Consider the following 18,539-nt stretch of genomic DNA (forward strand, 5'->3'; position numbering starts at 1 on the left):
ATTTCACTTCTGTAGACTCTGAAGAAGAGTATTTTGATTTTGAGGAAAGCTCTGAACCAACTGATAGGTCACTGATTAAAGGAGAAGAAATAAGAAGTGAGGAGCCTGCTCAGGAGGAACTGACAGACCTTCAGCTGAAGTTTGAAATTAAAGAGGTATGTCTGGAATTCTATTTTCGCCTTCTACATGAAGAATATTTTTTAAAAAAATCCAGTATTCATTTACCAGTGTTGTCCAGATTAGTGGATGCAAACACATAACCACCAAACAGAAAATATACAAGTATATACATAATATTTCTATGTGTGGGCAATTTATATGTGGTATGTATATGAGTTTTCTTATATATATGTGATGCATATAAATAAAACATAATACATACAGATGAATTATGTATTAAAAAAAAAAAGAAGAGTTGGAGTATTTTTGGTAGAGAAAAATAGCACCAAGTCATAATTAGGGGGTAGGGGTGGGAAACCTGCACTGGAAGAACAAAAGTCAGACTGAAGCAGGTCACTTGGAAAGAACAAATCCCAAAATATCTTCTGTGTTTGTATCTGTCACCATTACACAATCACTTTTTGTTCTCTTTTTGTGCTCTTAAGTCTGTAATAAAAATAACAACAAAGCAGGAAAAACATTAATTTTGAACTTCTTTTCATTGTTGGTTTAAATGATGAGAATACTACGTGTGAGAAGGTGGTGTAACTGTGTATTTCTGGCTCATCCAGGTTTTAGTAGAACTCACCAAGCAAAAGAAAACTGAGGAAACAGTGCTTGTGTTTGATGTAATGCATCTGGGGACAGAAGCTACTGTCAGAACCTATAATTTAGCAGCTGTATCTTATTTAAAGAAAATAAGCTTGGATTACTATGAAATAGGAGGTAATAAGGAATGCAAGTGTGTGTGTGTGTGTGTTTATATATATGACTTATGTGTAGCTGTGGCTCTTCTGTCTGTTGTGCTCACTGAAATGCAAATGTTGGTCTAGTTTTTGGCTTACAATATTCACTATTCAGCTGTCCATTGGCAGTGCTTGTCCCATGGTACAGCTCTGGACTCTCACCAAATGCTTATTGGATAAATAAATAGCTTAGAGCTCACTCTTTGGGTGGAGAAGGGGTACAGATTTACCAGTTGGCACTTAACAAAGAGAAACCAGTGATTCATATTTGGTGGTGCAGTGTATTTTAACAAGGCACAAATTCTTTGGTTCTCTGAAAGAGCAGAAATGACCCTAATTGTTTATTTCCTGTGGTGTGTTCCAGGTAAAAAAACACCTATTCATCTCATTAGTTCCTCAGATAAACCTGGCTTGGACCTTCTGAAGGTGGAATATATCAAGGTATACATAAAGCTTTTTAAAATTATTTTTAAATCACCTCTATGTATTCTTAATATGTAGTCTATATATAGTCTTAAACCTACTATTCAGAGGTAGTTGGGTTGTTTTGTACCTTCTGAAGAAGGTACCAACCAGTACCTGGTTGGAATTAATATTAACCTTCATGCAAATCATCATTTTCAGGCTGACAGAAATGGGCCACAGTTTCAGACAGCTTTTGACAACACTGAACAGATGATTCAAGTGAGTGTTTGCAGATTTTATTGCTTATTTTCTTTTGGTTTGCTTGTCTAGAATGGATTGAATAAGTTTTTTGCCTTTCCTGTTTTCCTGCCCCTCCCAGCCTTGCAGCAAGAGATTTAAAATGTACTTGAAAGCTTTTGTACCACTGAAGAGCAATATGTTGGTCTGTTGAACTGTGATGGAACACTTGTAGCTAGATCATGTGGGTGAATTCAAACTGCTGTAAGGAAGCATCTTCTCTTGCATCAGAGAGCATGAAGTTCACATGCCCAGAATAGGAAACTGTAGTGGAGACAAGAAGTCTTTCTCCTTCCTGGCAGATAATCTGTGTATGTTATGATCTGACACATAATCACCACTCTGTTGGCTAAATTCAATAAGTCTAAATCCATTTATGAGTGATTTTCCATCCAGGGGTGAGGGCAGAGGGTACTGTGTTCTGATTCTTCACTCTGAAATATGGCTTGGGAACTTCTCACAAATCCTGCATGTCCCTCTCCATCACTTTTGTTACAGACTCTAGAATGAGGCTTTGCTCTCTTAGGAATTATTGCAATACAGGGAAGTGTTTTTAGAGAATAAGTACCTAACTTCTCAAGTTCTGAGAGTTCTGTTGTACTTTTGAGTCAGAGGTTTCAGTCGAAGGACAAAGAGTGTCTTGAGGAATTCTGAAAATGAAGTACAAAGGACTGTGTCTTCTGTGATAGGTGCTTCCCCCTCTTTGTAACTTGGCATTATTTTGCCTGCCATGTTTTGGTGTGAAGACTGAAATATTTCACTTATCACCTAATGGTTTTAGGGTATCTATAGATTTCATCTGCAAAGTTTAGTTAATACTGGAATCTTTTTGCCAAAAAGAAATTCCTGAAGCCACAGCAGGGGATGACAGTTCTGCCACTGCAGTGCTGTGAGCTGACTGTTTTCATGCTCTGGGGCAGTGCTGATGTTCAGAGAACTCAATTTGGTATGCATTGGCAGGTGTTGCTGTTGCCTTGCAACTCTTCAATGGGCCCTCTGTGTCTAGAATAATTACATTTGGGCTCTATTTCCAATTTCAAGCCCATCCAAGTGGATAACTTTTATTAAACTGCACAGCAGGCACTTGTGCACCTTTTGGCCTGCCTTAGTGGATTTGTTGAGGAGTGTCTGTGTACCCAGTGCCTGTCAGCCCTGCCACTGCCCACTGCATGGGGCTGTTCCTGCAGGAGCAGTCCAGTGCTCCTGTTTGACCAAACCAATGTCATATCACTCTGCTTTTGCACTGAGGAGATGACAGCTCAGCAGGGACAGCTGCTGGCTTCTTGCTGGGTTTCCTTATTTTCTAAGCTTCCCACCTCTCTGCTTTACAGACAGCTTGTTCCTTTGTGTTGCTGGTAACATGTGCAGCTTTGCTGTTCCTAGGAGATTGTTATGTTGCACTGGGTGCTTTTCACCTCTGCCCAGCTCTTACACTTGTAAGTTGTTGTTTTGCCATCTGGAGTCTCCTGTTTTCAACAGGTAACTTTTTCATCCTTGAACCTCCTGTTGCACACAGAGGCCCTTCTGTCTGCTCTCAGTTTTCTGACAACTGTCAGTCCATCAGGGAGTGAGAGCAGGGGAGACACACCACTGAAAGAAAAGCAAGAGGATGACACTAGATTGAAAAAAGGTACAGTGGGATTGTCCAAATGATGGTTCTAAAAGTGTTGCATGGTGGCAAAACAGTCAAATCCAGAGAAACACGATTAACTTTGTAGTGTGAGATGAATATGAAAGCTCGTGTGTCTGTGGCTCACCAGGCTGGAGGGCTGATTTCAAAAAAACAGTAACTGAAAGAATTTTTAGGATCATGAATAGCATTTTCAGGTGAGATTTTTATTCATGTGTTTCATAGCCTTTTCACAAATGGACTTGAATTTGAGTAAATGAGATTCCTGCCAGCTTACAGGATTCAAACAACAACATAATCTTGGTGTTCCTGGTAAAATAAAGGAGATAAGCAGTACTTGGATGATTATGCTATGCTGTTGATACAGGCAGTTCAATATACTTTCAAACAACTAGCCAAGTCCTTTGCTAGGCTCATGAAAATCATGCTGTTCCTGTAGTACTGAAACAGAAAAAAAAAGTTTGTTTCTAAACAGGCTCAGATGAGAGCAGCTGCACTGCCTTTAATATTAAGGGCAAAACTTGAGCATCAGGTGAGCTGGAAATGAGGTGTGTAGTGGAAAATGTTCAGAATTACTTATAAGTTTAAATGGTCTGGGTTTGAATCTACAAAACAAGCTGCTACTGTGGACAGTTTAACAGAGCACATAAATATTTGAGCTCTTGGTTTAATACTTTGTCACTTGTGGTTAGTGAAGGTGCATAACCACATCAATGAGGTCTGATGGCTTCTGGTCTTTCCCCATAGATAGTTTCTGTCACTTGTGTGTGAATTCACCTTACTCTCCCCAGCCTTTATCCTTGCTCTCCCAAAACCTGAGTGCTGCCTACCTGAAATAGGCTGCCAAGTTTTGATATTTCTTATAAGCTTGAAGTTTGAGTAAACTTCCTACTCAAAGATCCTGCAACAGGAACCGTTAGATAACCTGAAAAAATCCCAACACTGCAGTGAGCCTCTTGAGGCTTAATGTTAAAAATCAGGATGCTGTGCAGTTCATTTCCTCTTAACCCAGCAATTACCCTTGATTTAAAAAAGGTAAAATTGTTCCAATAGGGATCCACTGCTAGATGGGAGTAATATCAGACACAGAGTGATAAGTAGATGCTGATGTGTTTTAGCAGTAGAGATGCCTCCAGAGGAAGACTTGTTACTCTAAGATGGGATGTTGCAGACTTAGTCAAGATACTGAAAGAAACCAAACTAAGTCATATGAATGGCAAAAAGCCCCTAGACCAAAACAACCCTCAAATACTCTCAGGAGTTCAAGTGAAAATATAACTTATAAGTACCTTGAAAATCCCACTTTCTCTCATTTCTAGTGGCTAGACCTTCCAAGGATAAGGATGTGTTTGACTTCAAGGTCTTTGCCAAGCTGGATGCCTTCTGTTTAAATATTTGTGATGAGAAAAAGAACATTGCAGAGATCAAGATACAAGGTATGACATTTTTTTGTTAGTAGCAACTGTTCTGGTAGTTTAGTTTCAAAGCAACTATTAAAATTGGACTTAAAGATAATCAAGGTGTAAATTGGCAGCATCTGCCTTTTATTGTTATCTTTACAAACAGGGTTTGTAGTCTTGTTTTCAAAGTCTGTCTTGTCCATCATAAGCTAGAAAAATGTGGTACATTATTATTCAGATAATTAAGTTTGTGCTTTGAAGGAGTTAGATTATGGGTGGCTTTTCACATTGTACTAAGCTTTGGATATTTTTCTGGTATACCTGAATTATTTAGGATAACTAACCCTAAAAATTGTTTTCTTTGAGTTTTAACCCCTGGGATTTGTTTGGGTTTCATGTTTTGGTTTTGTTTTCTTGATTCCTTTTTACCCTGAGAAGGATTATCAATAATCTTGGTGGGGGACAGGGGTGGGGAGGGGGAGCTCACTTCTAACTTTGGCTGTAACTGCCATCCTAGCAGCTGCCAAAACTCTCTCTTGTTATGGATATTTAAGAATGTGTGATATACAAGATTATGGAGTGCAGTTCATCAAGTCTTTTGCTTGTGCCTATCTCTAAATCATAGGAAATATTCACACAAGATTTTTTTATGTGAAAGTATTGTATTCAAATACCATATAGTAACATTTATTCTGATAGAAAATCTCAATAAAATCACTCAGGAGCTTGGTTATTAAGAAGTGGATTATTGTGTGAATGTATTTCTATGAGAAGTAGCTCAGTTTTTTCCAGAGATGGCTGATATTGAGACAGTATCTGTGTTAGAAATGTTTCACGTTCTGCTTTGGTCAAAGCTGTAGGATGGTCACATTTTCAGAGCTTAGTAACTTTTCTCATTTCCTCTGCTGGTATCATGTGACCCCACCCTGAAAATAAGTGTCACTTTTGCTATACAACACTACTGTTTCTATTTTTATACTTTACAGGTCTTGACTCATCTCTTTGCCTTCAGCCAAGTCACACTGTATTCTTTGCCAGACTTAAAGACATAGTTGTCACTGATGTTGATTCAAGGACCCTTCATAAAAAAGTACTCAACTACAAGATTTTAAGTTTTACTTGATTCTTGGTTAGTTTTATGTGTATAAAAGTGAAATGTAATACATATTCCACTCTTTCTAAAATATTCGATTTGTTTAAATAAGATACATAGTAAAGAATAATCTTCATATTACAAAAATGGATGTTTAAAGGATTTCAAGAAGTAGTAATCTAACTTGCACATCTGATAGGCTGATGATTTGTTTAGTTCTGTATGTTAAGAACCTGTTTAGAAGCTGCTGATGGCTGGTAGGTGCTGTTTCTCTCTTCCTAGGCCGTGTCTATAGTAGGAGATGAAGTTTTCAGCTTCAATCTGACATTAAATCCACATGCCACTGAGGGAGAAGCCTACACTGACATGTCAAAAGTGGATGGTTCTGTATCTCTGAGAGTGGGCTGTATTCAGATAGTGTTCCTTCACAAATTCCTCATGGCTCTTCTGGTAAGTCTTCTTTTCCTTTGTCTCTGCAGTGTTCTCAGACTGGTTTCCAGTGTTTGTGTCCTCAGTACAAGTGGCAGCTTCAGTTTCTGAAAGAGAAGTGATGGGCTTAATTTTCCATGAGTACTGTTAAAAATCTTTGCTGGGTGAGCTGTCACTGGTTTCAGTTTCAAAAAAACAAATGCATTGCAAGTGGGTCCCTTCCCACCCTCAGCTCTGGAAGTAGAGGAAAGCTTGGTGCTGCTAAGGGAGTGTGGGGGTTTTGTGTTTGCTGCCCTTGCCACCCTGGCACAGTCCTGAGTTCATTGCAAAGGTGTCTGAGGTACCATTAGAGGCAAATCTTTCTGCAGGGTTAGATGTGATGACACCTGCAGAATCATCAGTTTAAGTATTTGTACATTGAAGAACCCTAATGTTGGCTTTTTCAGTAAAACACCAGTGAGCTTTCCCTCCTTCAGTACTGTCTTCAGTAGGAATTAGCATTCACTGAGGGCAAGAGGACTTTTAAAAATTTAAGTGTCCCTCAAAGCTAATGAGCTAAGAAATTTGTAGCTTAGGAAGGAAGAAACAGTCAAGATGAGTTTAAAATAAGTTTGTTGCACTGGTTAGTACTGTTTTGATTCTCTATCAGAGGCCATGACAGAAGGTACCAAGTTGTCTTTCCCCAAGGAAATTTCCACCCAGTAGGCAGCATGGTTGGTGGCTGGTGTTGCTCATGGTGGGTGTTGTAAAATGAGAAAGTAACCTAGATTAAAAAAACTGTTTACAGACATTTCTACTTTCTCTTCACCTGCTTTTTCTAGACCTTCTTGAACAACTTCCAGACAGCCAAGGAGGCTCTGAGTGCTGCCACAGCCCAGGCTGCAGAAAAGGCTGCCACCAGTGTGAAGGACCTGGCTCAGAGGAGTTTTCGCCTGGCCATGGACATTCACCTGAAAGCACCAGTTATTGTCATCCCCCAGTCCTCAGTGTCCCCCAAGGCCATAGTGATAGACCTGGGCTTGATCAGGGTGCAGAACCAGTTCAGCCTGGTGGCTCCAGAAGGCAGTTCCCTGCCTCCAGTCATTGACAAAATGGATGTGCAGCTGACAAAGCTGAAGCTGTCCAGGTACAGTGCACTTCACTAAATAATGCCCTCACTAATTGCTAATATTAATATTTTATAGGATGTTAATTTACTTGCTTAGAAACTGTGGTTGATGACAGTGTCAAATAATTGGTGTTAAAATGCTCGTAAGGGCAATTCAATAACAAAATAAGAAACTCCTCTGCTCAGGAAACTATGTAAGCCTAAAGAGGTATCACATCTGAGACTGAGATTTTGCTTTGTAAATGTAACATATGACTGAAATTCTAACTTCCCAGCTGTGTGTTTTGTTTTCCTTTCCCCCCTGTGTTTCAAGGACCACTGTGGAGACAGATTTGTCACATCCAGATATTCAGATACTTCACCCTATTAATTTAAGCCTGTCTGTGAAAAGAAATCTCTCTGCAGCTTGGTTTCACAAACTGCCTGTGCTGGAGATCACAGGGTATCTGGACACAATGAATGTAAGTCTTGTGAAAAGGTGGTGAAACACTTAATGTGGGACTAATCCTTATGTTATTTCTGGACTCAAAGGGGCAATAAGCATCAAATTTTTAGTAGATGTGGAGTGAGTTTTAGTGATGTAACAGGATTTGACCCCACCTATATAAATGTAGAGGCTTGAAAGCATCCTATAGAACAACCAAACTGCTGTGTGCATTTAATAAACTGAGAGAAAGGACTGAAAAGAGAAAACAGAAAGGGATGTGAAGGAGTCTTGTTTATTCCTTGCCATGAGACAGGACCAACTAAATTTAAATTAATGCAAGTGTTTGCCTTAGTATCTCCAGCTTTATACCTTCCCATCACCCCTGAAAGACTCAAGATAGTTGTTTTCTGTGGCATTTTATGTGCTGTGAAGGACAATAACCCACATCTTGGGTGAAACTGGAATTGAAATATTAAGTAGCATGTCACTGATAGGAAAGTATTAAAAACATAGGTATGTTAAAGGCTGCAATGTATATGGATACAGCTGTGGAAGTCAGAACCTTTAATCTCCTAATACTTTAACAAGAAATGGTTGAAAGAGTTTAATCGTGTTATTCAAGGGATGATTCTGCTGACAAAATACTTGTGAAAAAAGGCACTCTTCTTGTCAGGAACATTGTTCTGTTTTGTTAGCAGGTGATAAGTTTAAGGAGCAATGTCTTTTTCCTGAAAACTGTGATCTGCAACTTTTCAGGTTGTGTTAAGTCAAGAGGATTTGAATGTCTTTCTCAGAGTGTTGACAGAAAACCTTGGTGAAGCAGAAGAAAAACAAACTGATGCAAAATCAGTCCTGCAAAAGGAAGGTCAGAGCTGGAATTTGTTTGTCATGAATACCAAGTGTGTCAGCTGTCAGGAGTAAGGAAAAGCATTTATTATCTGGAAAACAAGTTTAGATCTGAGAGGTGTGTAAGTGAGAAACTCTTCTTTTTAATTCTGCAAGGACAATGCTCTTACTTGGATACTTCAAAAAACTGGAAACATTACAGACAGAATGTAGTAGTCGTGTTGGCTGAGTTGTCAAGGAACTAGCAAGGTATTGAGATGGCAGAGTTGTCTTGTTGCCAGAACATGTTTCTGTTTCCTTTTCGTGCTCTGAAGTTCAAGGCCCTGCTTGGGGACATGTTGCCAGCTTACCCTAGGTGAATGTGAGCATCTGAATGGATGAGAGCTGGATGTGTTTCTCGAGCTAAACAAACCCTGGCAATTTCAAAAATTAACCAGTTTTTTGAATGTTTCAGGTAAAACCAAAGAAATGGAGAGATCAGTTTTGGTTCAGGGTAAGAGTGGTCCAGAAGGAATGCTGTCTGAAAAGAGAAAAGAGCCACTGAATGAAGATGTAATCAATGTGCTGCTTAATTTTGAAATCAAAGAGGTACGTGCCCATCTGTACAAATTATTGTTCCTGAACCCAGTACTCAAGTCTGGTTCTTGGAAGCAGTGGGCTGTAAAGTCCATTTTAACAGTTTAACTTAACAACAAAAAGAAAACAAGAGGAACAGAGGTGGGGCCAGGGGAAATCTTCAGCAAACTGGTCTTGTAGGGTCTCTTTGTAAAAATGCAAAATGTCTAGATTAATGTTACTGCTGAAGTTTAGCTGAGGAGATACTGTCTGTTTGTAACTGCTGCCATGTCTGGACAGCCTCACTGAAACCCTCAACTTGCTTCCCTTTCCATGTTGCAGGTTGTAATAACCTTGATGAAGCAGATTCAGAAGGAGAGATACCCATTACATATTCTGACTGTGCTGCAGCTTGGAACTGAAACCAAAGTCAGAAATCATGAATTGACTGCAGCAGCATATCTGAAAAAGATTGTCATGAGGTGCACTGAAATAAAGGGTAAGTCTGCCAGAAAACTGGTGCACAGTCAGTAGAGTGTGTGCAATCAGCTTTTGTAGCAAGACAATAACATCCTCCATATCAATAATTAGAGGGGGGAAAAAAGACAAATTCACTTACTGGGGCTGTTCAGTGTCATTTAGATGGAATTAATGTGCTTTACCTGACATCAAGTTTTACTGCTGTTGTCAGAGTTAGTTTGAGTTAATGTATTTGAGGGAGTTGCCTACTTTGAGTAGCAGTGGTCATTCCTGTTCAGTGGGGTTTGAGCTGCTGAATCTGTGCTTTGTGACCAGTTCTGGTAGCACTGGAAATGCAGAGTGACCTTGATTGGTCAGGTAACGATTAAAACTGATAGTGAAGTAATAACTGAAATAGCTGTGTGTTCAAAGTAGAAAAGTAAGGTTTTTGAATGTAAAAACCTGAAGATAGGAGTGCAAAACTAATTACAGGAATGCAAAGAACTTTCCAATTTTGAATCTTTTTTCAGGACCAAGATAAGTTAATTATTACTAGTTTAATTTAAAATAAAGAGAATATAGCATTTCACAAGGTAATGCTAATGTGCAGCTTCCCAGTGAAAACAGCTGTTTACCTTCACTCTTTCAGCCAGAATAGTGTATAATTAGTATATAATTGAGAATTAACATGAAGATATTCCATAGGTGGAGTAAAGCTTGTGAGTGGAGATATTTTACATTTTTATTTCTTTATTTGCAGACTCAAAAGGAGATCCTCTTTGCATTATTAATTCTTCAAGTGAGACAGATGAACATCTTCTGAAAATGGAATACATTAAGGTTTCAGTACATTTTCAGTAAAATTACATGGGGACTAAAATAAGGCTTCCATGCTTACCTTGTAGGATTTGTATCTAAAACTTAACCAGACTTTCTCCCACATACCTGTTTTCCAACTTAGCATTTAATTTCATTCTTTTATTTCTTTTATTATTAATTATTGGTTAACTCAATAGAGACTGTGTCCTTTTCTTTCCCTTTAGGCTGATCCTGATGGGCCAGACTTTGTTACAACTTACAAAAGCACCAAGCAAAACATCAATGTAAGTGCTGGATGGGGTTTTTTTTAAGCTTCTCAAATGGTAACAGCTGAAAACCAAAACTCTGAGTCTCATCATTAAAACCTACTGATTTATATTTAACTACTTTAAAGGGAAATCCAGGTGGAAAAAAAAAAATTTACAGAAGTATTTATTGTATTAATTTTTTTAAACAAGAAGCTGTAAAACCAGCAATTACCAAGGGCTACTTTGGGCTGGGAAGAGTTGGCTACCTCATACCAGGTTTTACTAAATAATACTGGCAAGAGTAGTTGCTGCTCATGTACTTTCTGTTCTGCTTGCAAATTTTGAATCTTGAGCGGGGTGGGTTTTGGTTGTGGGGTTTTCTTTTTTTTCTGTTTTCTTTTTATTTTTTTCTAGGGTTTTTTTATGTGTGTGTGTTTTGGGTTTTGTTTTATTTTGTGGGTGTGGGGGGGGTTTTTTTTCTGGTTTTGCTGGTTTTGTATCATATCTACTAAAACATCTTCACACATGGTTCTGAAGCTGTCAACCAAAGTGCTCAGCAGCCCACACTGAAATGCAGCAGAACTGAGAACTACTGGAAAACCAGAACCACACGAAGCATCAGTTTTTAGATTGGCTCAGTTCCCCTTTTTAAACTTCTCTTCCATAGCTCCCTCAGCTGTTCTGGAGCTTTTTGGTGGTAAATAGAAGGAAATGGAAGGGTCAGAAACTTGTCAAATTGAGCAAGCCACTTTTTTTCTCGATTCTGTGGCAGTAACTGAGTTGTTATGCAATAAACTGCTACTAAAAAGAATATTACTTTGTCTCCTTGCCCTCATTTTAGGTCATCTTTTCATCTTTGGATATTGTACTTCACACAGAGGCTTTACTTTCCATCTTGAGTTTTCTCACCTTCAGTGTTCCATCAGGTGGTCTTCCCAGTGCTGAGAAATCATCAGACCACAAGCCTCAAACAAAAGAAGAGGAAAAAGGAAGTGCTCTGAGACCAGGTAATAGTATTAGAAAGGTTGTACTTGTGGTGTTTGGCAGCATCTCACCTTCACTCTCAAAGGATACATTTCAGGTGGCAGCATTGCAATCTGTGTGGTGGAAGAAAAAAGCAGGAGCAACCATAAGTGGGGAGAAAATAATCTTATTTAAAAAAAAAGCCAGATATTTTTGCTGTTGCTTAATTTTACAAATTCTCTTTACTCACTGTAACTTTTCCCTAGGTGGTGATCTGATTTTTATTATTAAATTTCAATCAAGGACAGTTGCGATGTGCAACCTTGCCAAAGATTGTCTTTCCAATCTGAAGGCTCCAAAGGGTACTTTCATTGCTGAAAATAAACTTTCCTCTGGGGAAGCAAAGAGAAGTTCTGAACTGAAGGGTGGTGTGTTTGTTTTGATCCCTGGTGTTTGTAACCTTGAAATAGTAGGAGTGTTTGCATGGAAGCTCCTTAATGTTTTGCCAGGTCCTGTGTGGTTGATTCTTGTGTTTGTAGTATTGTTTGTGAAATTCAAGGTTTTCTAATCCTAAAACTGTTGGGATTGAGTTTACAGTGGTTGGCTGTTACAATTTGTGTTTCTGCAGAAACCTTTTCCAGCCAGTATGCCTAAGCTGGCCTTGCTCCTTGATACAGAAAGGCACATGTCTCCTGTGAGATGGGGTTTCAAATACTGCACTTTACACTCTATTCAGCATCCTGTTGTGTGAAAACGAGGTATTAGTGAGGAAAAAGATGGCATCTTGATGGCTTTTTGCCTGTGTTGGTGACTGTTCATGTGCTGGAAGAAAACTGTGTTAATAAAAGACTCAGTTCATATCCTAACTAACGATTATCTTAACTTTTTGGGAACAAGTGCAGGTTGCTTTTGAATAGTTCATATGTGTACAAACAGATAATATTTGTTTTAAATAGTGTACTTATAATGAAGTTCTTGTGTTTCCTATGCAGTGTGTGGTGGTGCAGCCCACGATGATATCTGTGAATTAAAACTCACTGCAAAGCTCAATGCATTTGGTATCACAGTGTGTGATCAGACCTGTAGGATTGCAGACATCAGAATACAAGGTAAGGGGTTTTGATTTAAATAGTAACTGAAGTTTATTTAAATATTACATGAAATATGTGGTTTCCCTCCATTCACTTCTGAAAGGCCTGTGTGCACTGCATATGTCTTTGTAATGTGTGTTAGGATATATTTTGATTGTATGAAATAACCTGCAAGGAAAGGCAATGTTTGACTCAGAAAAAGAAGGTGATTTTTTTAAATAGTGGAGTACAATTAAAAGAGATGAAGGCACTATGTAATAAATAACACAAACTTGCATTTTTTAATAGCAAAATCCTCAATAGTGTTGGGAATTTTTACTTCAGTCTTAGGGTCAATTTGTGTTGGCAGATTTGTCATATGTACTAATGTCCTGACTGCTGTCCCAGGCTTAGCATTGGTTACACAGTAGAAGGCTGGATTCTGACCTATTATTATTCTTTATATTCAGTAATAATTAATGGGATTTTCTAACATTTTCTAAGTGTTTATTTAGAAATTTGTTGAAATGCATTTATTGTTTCTTTTTTTTGTCTCAAATCAGGAATGGATGCATCTGTAGCTATGAAACCTAAAAAGATTAAAGTGTTCTCCAGGCTTGAGGACATTGTAATTACAAATGTTGATCCAAAAACAGTCCATAAAAAGGTGATGTGTTGTGCAAATTGTAAACAAACAAAAAGACCCAGTTCTTTCAGTGATTTAATGACAGCACTGTAGTTTATTTGCTGTGTTATGGAATCCTAAGTATGATGTAATGTACCAAATATTAAGCAAAATTTTATTGCTTAATTTCCTTTATCTCAGGGAAGCAAAATATTCTTCCATTGAGTATTTAGCTCTTTTTAATCACGTTTGCACTGATATATTTAATTCTGAGTTAAATATAAAATGGGCTATGGATAAGCAAGTGAGAAGAGACATTCAGTAAAATCAGTGATTCTGTTTCCTTTTTGCCTGGCACTGTCTGTGTCCAAGTACTGCTGAGAAGTTGCAGTTGCTCTTCTTTTGGGAAAATAGTTCTTGTTTCAGATGACTGCCTGGAAATATTAACTGTGTGGACTTGATCTTGCAGGCTGTGTCCATCATGGGAGATGAAGTGTTCAGGTTTCACGTGTCCCTTTACCCAGACGCCACTGCAGGGGAAGCCTACACTGACATGTCAAGGGTGGATGGCAAAATGTCTCTGAAAGTAGGCTGCATCCAGATAATTTACCTCCACAAGTTCTTCATGTCTCTCTTGGTAAGACATTAGTTCAAGTTCTCTTCTTGACTTTAGAAGTTTTTAATGAAATGAACTGTAACCAGCTCTTTTTGACCTCTCCCTTGTGCTGAGCTGGTGTACAGGCACATAGAAGTATTTTGCTGAAGAAGTGTTTTTTAGAAGAGTGACAAATAAGGAGAAGGATGACAAAACAAATAATGAATGGAGTTGAGAGCTTTAATAGTATCTTAAAAAATAATCAAGCAATGTCTTAGCTTGTGCATGATTTGAACCTTTTTGTCTTTTGAAACCTGCGTGGTTAAATGAGGAGTTTCATATTTATACCACAGCTGGACTATTTTTCTTAATTTTACATTTTGCCTTTTTTTGAGAGGCTTGTTTTCATGGAACTCTTACTTTTTTCCACTTCCTCTCCACAGAACTTCCTGAACAACTTCCAAACAGCCCAGGAAGCCCTGACTGCAGTCACTGCCCAGGCAGCAGAAATGGCAGCTTCCAGCATGAAGGACTTTGCCAGGAAGAGCTTCCGCCTCTGCATGGATGTCAACCTGAAAGCTCCAGTTATAGTTATTCCTGAATCTCCAGCCTCATATAATGCTTTGGTGGCTGATCTTGGCTTAATCAGAGTTCAGAATGAATTCAAGCTGGTGTCTTCAGATGAGTCTCCTCTTCCTCCAGTCATTGACAGCATGGATGTGCAGCTGACCCATTTGAAATTATCGAGGTACGTGGAGTTTTTCTCTGAGTTGAAAAGTGTTCGTAAAGGAAACATGTTCATGTTCCATATGCAGCATTTTTCTATTATTTAAAGATGGTAGGCAATGAAAACATACTAAAACCAACCAAAAACCTCCCCAAGCCAAGTTTAGGAGTGTTTTTAGAGGAACACAATCTCTGAAACTTCTTGGAGAGAAAGGAATGATAGGACAATAACTGAGTTCATCTAAAGTGCATCCCTGGGTGTAAGCACAGGTGAGCACACGTACTTATTTTTAAATTAATAATTATGCCCATATTCTGCTAGATTGCTATGTTATTATTTGGGATTCTGCAACTGCTGAATATTTTTCCTCTACTGATTTCCCTGTCTTTTGTTAGGTGCATCATATCCACAGATTCTCAACCAGACTCTGAAATTTTGTGTCCTGTGAGTTTGACTTTATTGGTCCAGAGAAATCTAGCAGCAACATGGTATCATAAATGCCCAACAATTTGTATCAAAGGAGACCTGAAACCAATGCAGGTAATACCATGCCACATTAGAAGTTACATCTTCTCAGAATAGTACCCAGCTTAGTCAAGGACCTTCTAAACTCATTTCAGTTTGTGTCCTTTAGGAATTTTAAAAGACTTCCAGCTTTATTGTCCAGTTTATAGATCTGTTGGAGCTTTGATATTGTATAATGAATAGTTTTGGTGTAGCTGTGTGCAAATGGAATAAAACCTTGTTTTATTTTGCTGTTGGAGCTATCCTTTGACTCAGTAGTCAGTAAAATCATTGAGCTTGCCTGTTGAGTTAGCTTTTAAAAACTAGATTTAATACTTCAAATTTCACTTGCAACATTCAGGTTATTTGCGTGTTTCTTAGATTTATAGAAATGAAAGGGGTATCTCTAATTCACAACAATTTAAAAGTATGGGTGACATCTTTGCAGAGGGAGGGCTTTACTTTTTCTTTTCCTACGTTACCCATATGGATTTAAATGGGCAAAAGCAAACTGAGGCGCCTTATGACACAAAATGACAGCAAAATGACACGGGTTCCTGAGCCCTGTGTCATTCCTGTGTCTGTGCTATGGCCAAATATAGCACTGGTTGAAGCACAGAGATTTAAGAGATTTAAAGGAGTACAAACAAAAATAACCAAATGTGGAAAAAATACTTCTAACACTGTATTATGACCTAAGTGGGTGCATTTTGTCACTTTTTAGTACTTGGTTTTTGCACAATTCTGTAATTTTAATATTGGATTCACATTCATTAACTCCTTGAAGGCCTACTGAAGGACAGTTGCTTTAGTGTAGACAATGCAAGCCTTGGCTTCAATGTTATCTGGTGCTGTTTTGGGATTACTGAATTGTTAAAGTGCATATGTTCATCAATTACTCACATTTTTAGCAGGCAAAGATCCTTTACAAGACTGGAAAGGGGTTATCATGTGGAGTGTTGTTTCTTGTAACTCCTGTTCATAACAAGTAACATACTATAGGAAAAATGGGCAAATTATTTCTGTCACCCAAACTGAAGTTTTTGGTTTATCACTTTACAGATTGCACTCAGTGAAGATGATCTGACAGTTATCATGAAAATTTTACTTGAAAACCTTGGGGGAGCTTCTTCCCAACCAGCTGCTGTGCAAGAGAATGTTGAGTTCACGCAGATACCTAAAAAAGGGAGAGGTCCACATGAATCTGGTATGTTTAATTCAAAGGCTGAGGATGTTCAGGCAGAGGACTGTTTGTAAATCCAAACATCACATTTATCACTTGAATGTGTGCATATGAATTCTTTTCACTCACATTTGTACTGTGGACATGAACACTTGGGGATGTGTGCACATACATAGAGTGTGAGCTCTTGATGGTCAGAAGTTTTTGTTGAGTGTTTTTGTGATTTTTCTTCTATAGGACGGTGTTCTTCAGTCCACATCAATGGCTCTTCTCAGGTGCAGGTGGTTAAAAAAGAAAAATGCCAAATCATCTACCCCACAACGTTAATGCACAGTTATAACAACTGAGGATAATATGAGTGTTCAGACAGTGTGTTAATGCAGACGGTGCATGTCTCTGGATAAAATATTGCTAACACTTTGCCAAAACCTATTTTTGCCCCAAACTTAACATTCTTATGTTAAGAACTTAACAAACTTAACAGAAATTGCTGTCTAACTAATAGTTGAGTTGCTATACTATGGAAAGAAACAGGAAGGAAGAGCAGTGCAAACCTCTTGAGCAGACTTGGTACTTTGTGTAGTTCTTCATTAAAGTGAATGCAGAACTGCAGAAAACTAATGGCAGCTTTTTAAAGGTTCTTAAACCACTCTGTGCTAGGTAAGACAGAGTAGGACTAGAACAAGGTGATGTTGAGGAATTAAAAGTGTAAATTGTTTTGAGTAGTCTTCGGATTTAGAGTGTTTCCTCTTCTTGTGACTTTGTGATCTTACTTAAAAAAAACCAAACACCAAAACAACCAACAAAAGAACCCCCAAACCAACAACAAAAATACCCCAAACCCAGTGTTCTAAAGAAATGTAAAAATGTCTTCTTTTCACTACCAGGTCCTCTTCTTGCTTCTGAACAAAAGAGTGTTTCTACAGCTCAGTCTTCTGTGGAATGTTATACAGCACTTAAATTTGACTTCAATTTTGAGTCACTTTCTGTAATTCTCTACAACAGTGATAAGAATCAGGTTTGTGACCAAGCTTTTACCATACAGGTGGGGTGGGCATCTCACATGGACAGAACTCAGGACAGCAAACCAAAGTTGCATCAGCTGTGTTGGCTTTGTAATGCTTTCCTTGTGGAGCTTTGAGGTTTCTTGGGCAGAGAATGTCCTTAAGTTGAAGAATGTATGTGCATTTCCAAAAATCACACTGAAAAGTATTACTAAACCAACCAACCAAACCCACTCAGCATTTGATTTGGTCATTCAAGCTTTGATTCCAGTTATCCAAAGTAAACATGACAATCTGAAGAGCAGGAATTGCTAGCTCAGGTGGTGCTAGTGCTGTGCATGGTGCCTGTATAGTTAGTAAGCAGATCCAAGGTGTATATGCCCCATACTTTGCTCTTGCATATCCCCAGGTGTGAGCAATCCTGGACATCTTTTCTGTGCTGAAAACAGAAGAGAAAGATGTGAAATGTGACCTTGTTTTTATGACTTAATGCACTTTGTGAAGGTGCTTGCTTTGTATGTCTTTGTATATAGTGAATGTTAGTTGTGTATAATTTTAAAACAGCTCTTGTGCAAGGAGTATCACAGGGAAGAAAGACACTGGAATGGGATTTTATTCTAATTTTGCCTTCATATGGTTTCCACTTATTGCTGAGGTGCTGTAGATGAGAGCGGAGGGGTCCTCTGGGAGGGCATTTAGAGTTCAGATGGGTTATCCTGCAGTCATACATTCTGAACAACTGCCAGCACTGTGGTGAAGAAACAACTTCAGTGCAGCCCAGTGTGCTCTTTCTGTTTCCTCAGTGAGTTTCTGGGACTGATTTGTGTGGTTGGAGGGCTGATGACAGCACCAGGCTAATCAGATCCTTCATTCATGGCTCAAAATGCAGCAAGGCAAACGTGCCCATTGCTCTGTTCTGTGCTAACTGCCCTCCATTTCCCCTGGGCAGAGCTCTCTGCTCCCCGTGCACAGTGACAGGCTCCGCCTCGGGGAGCTGCGCCTGCACCTCATGGCATCCTCTGGGGACATGTTCTCAGATGGCTCCATGGACATTAAAGTTAAACTCAAGGCCTGTACCTTGGATGATCTCCGAGAAGGAATTCAGAATGTGACTGCAAGGTAAGTTTGAATGCACCAGAAATGGAGGGACTCCAGCTCATGAGGAGGACTGTTCCCTTCTTCTGTGCCTCGTTTCACGTGACATTGATGAAACTCAGCAGTACTGGCAGTTGTGGCCTGTCATGCTG

At 38.8% G+C, this 18,539-nt stretch overlaps 1 protein-coding gene across 5 annotated transcripts in view; it reads left to right on the plus strand.

The window, feature by feature from the left end:
- Positions 1 to 18,539, plus strand: part of VPS13C (vacuolar protein sorting 13 homolog C) — an 87,460-nt gene that overhangs the window by 24,732 nt on the left and 44,189 nt on the right. For all 5 annotated transcript variants that reach the window (XM_032699610.1, XM_032699609.1, XM_032699611.1 and 2 more), the window contains 24 exons: positions 16 to 155; positions 732 to 885; positions 1,270 to 1,346; positions 1,530 to 1,589; positions 3,087 to 3,237; positions 4,557 to 4,673; positions 5,624 to 5,727; positions 6,013 to 6,180; positions 6,981 to 7,285; positions 7,581 to 7,728; positions 8,451 to 8,559; positions 8,995 to 9,128; positions 9,438 to 9,594; positions 10,315 to 10,394; positions 10,598 to 10,657; positions 11,463 to 11,628; positions 12,577 to 12,693; positions 13,218 to 13,321; positions 13,749 to 13,916; positions 14,318 to 14,622; positions 14,997 to 15,141; positions 16,168 to 16,312; positions 17,176 to 17,306; positions 18,242 to 18,411. In XM_032699610.1, the coding sequence (XP_032555501.1) occupies positions 16 to 155; positions 732 to 885; positions 1,270 to 1,346; positions 1,530 to 1,589; positions 3,087 to 3,237; positions 4,557 to 4,673; positions 5,624 to 5,727; positions 6,013 to 6,180; positions 6,981 to 7,285; positions 7,581 to 7,728; positions 8,451 to 8,559; positions 8,995 to 9,128; positions 9,438 to 9,594; positions 10,315 to 10,394; positions 10,598 to 10,657; positions 11,463 to 11,628; positions 12,577 to 12,693; positions 13,218 to 13,321; positions 13,749 to 13,916; positions 14,318 to 14,622; positions 14,997 to 15,141; positions 16,168 to 16,312; positions 17,176 to 17,306; positions 18,242 to 18,411 (3,415 nt within the window). The remainder of the gene's footprint in view (positions 1 to 15; positions 156 to 731; positions 886 to 1,269; positions 1,347 to 1,529; positions 1,590 to 3,086; positions 3,238 to 4,556; positions 4,674 to 5,623; positions 5,728 to 6,012; positions 6,181 to 6,980; positions 7,286 to 7,580; positions 7,729 to 8,450; positions 8,560 to 8,994; positions 9,129 to 9,437; positions 9,595 to 10,314; positions 10,395 to 10,597; positions 10,658 to 11,462; positions 11,629 to 12,576; positions 12,694 to 13,217; positions 13,322 to 13,748; positions 13,917 to 14,317; positions 14,623 to 14,996; positions 15,142 to 16,167; positions 16,313 to 17,175; positions 17,307 to 18,241; positions 18,412 to 18,539) is intronic.

The sequence above is a fragment of the Chiroxiphia lanceolata genome, chromosome 12 (genome assembly GCF_009829145.1).
Source record: "Chiroxiphia lanceolata isolate bChiLan1 chromosome 12, bChiLan1.pri, whole genome shotgun sequence".
NCBI lineage: Eukaryota > Metazoa > Chordata > Aves > Passeriformes > Pipridae > Chiroxiphia > Chiroxiphia lanceolata.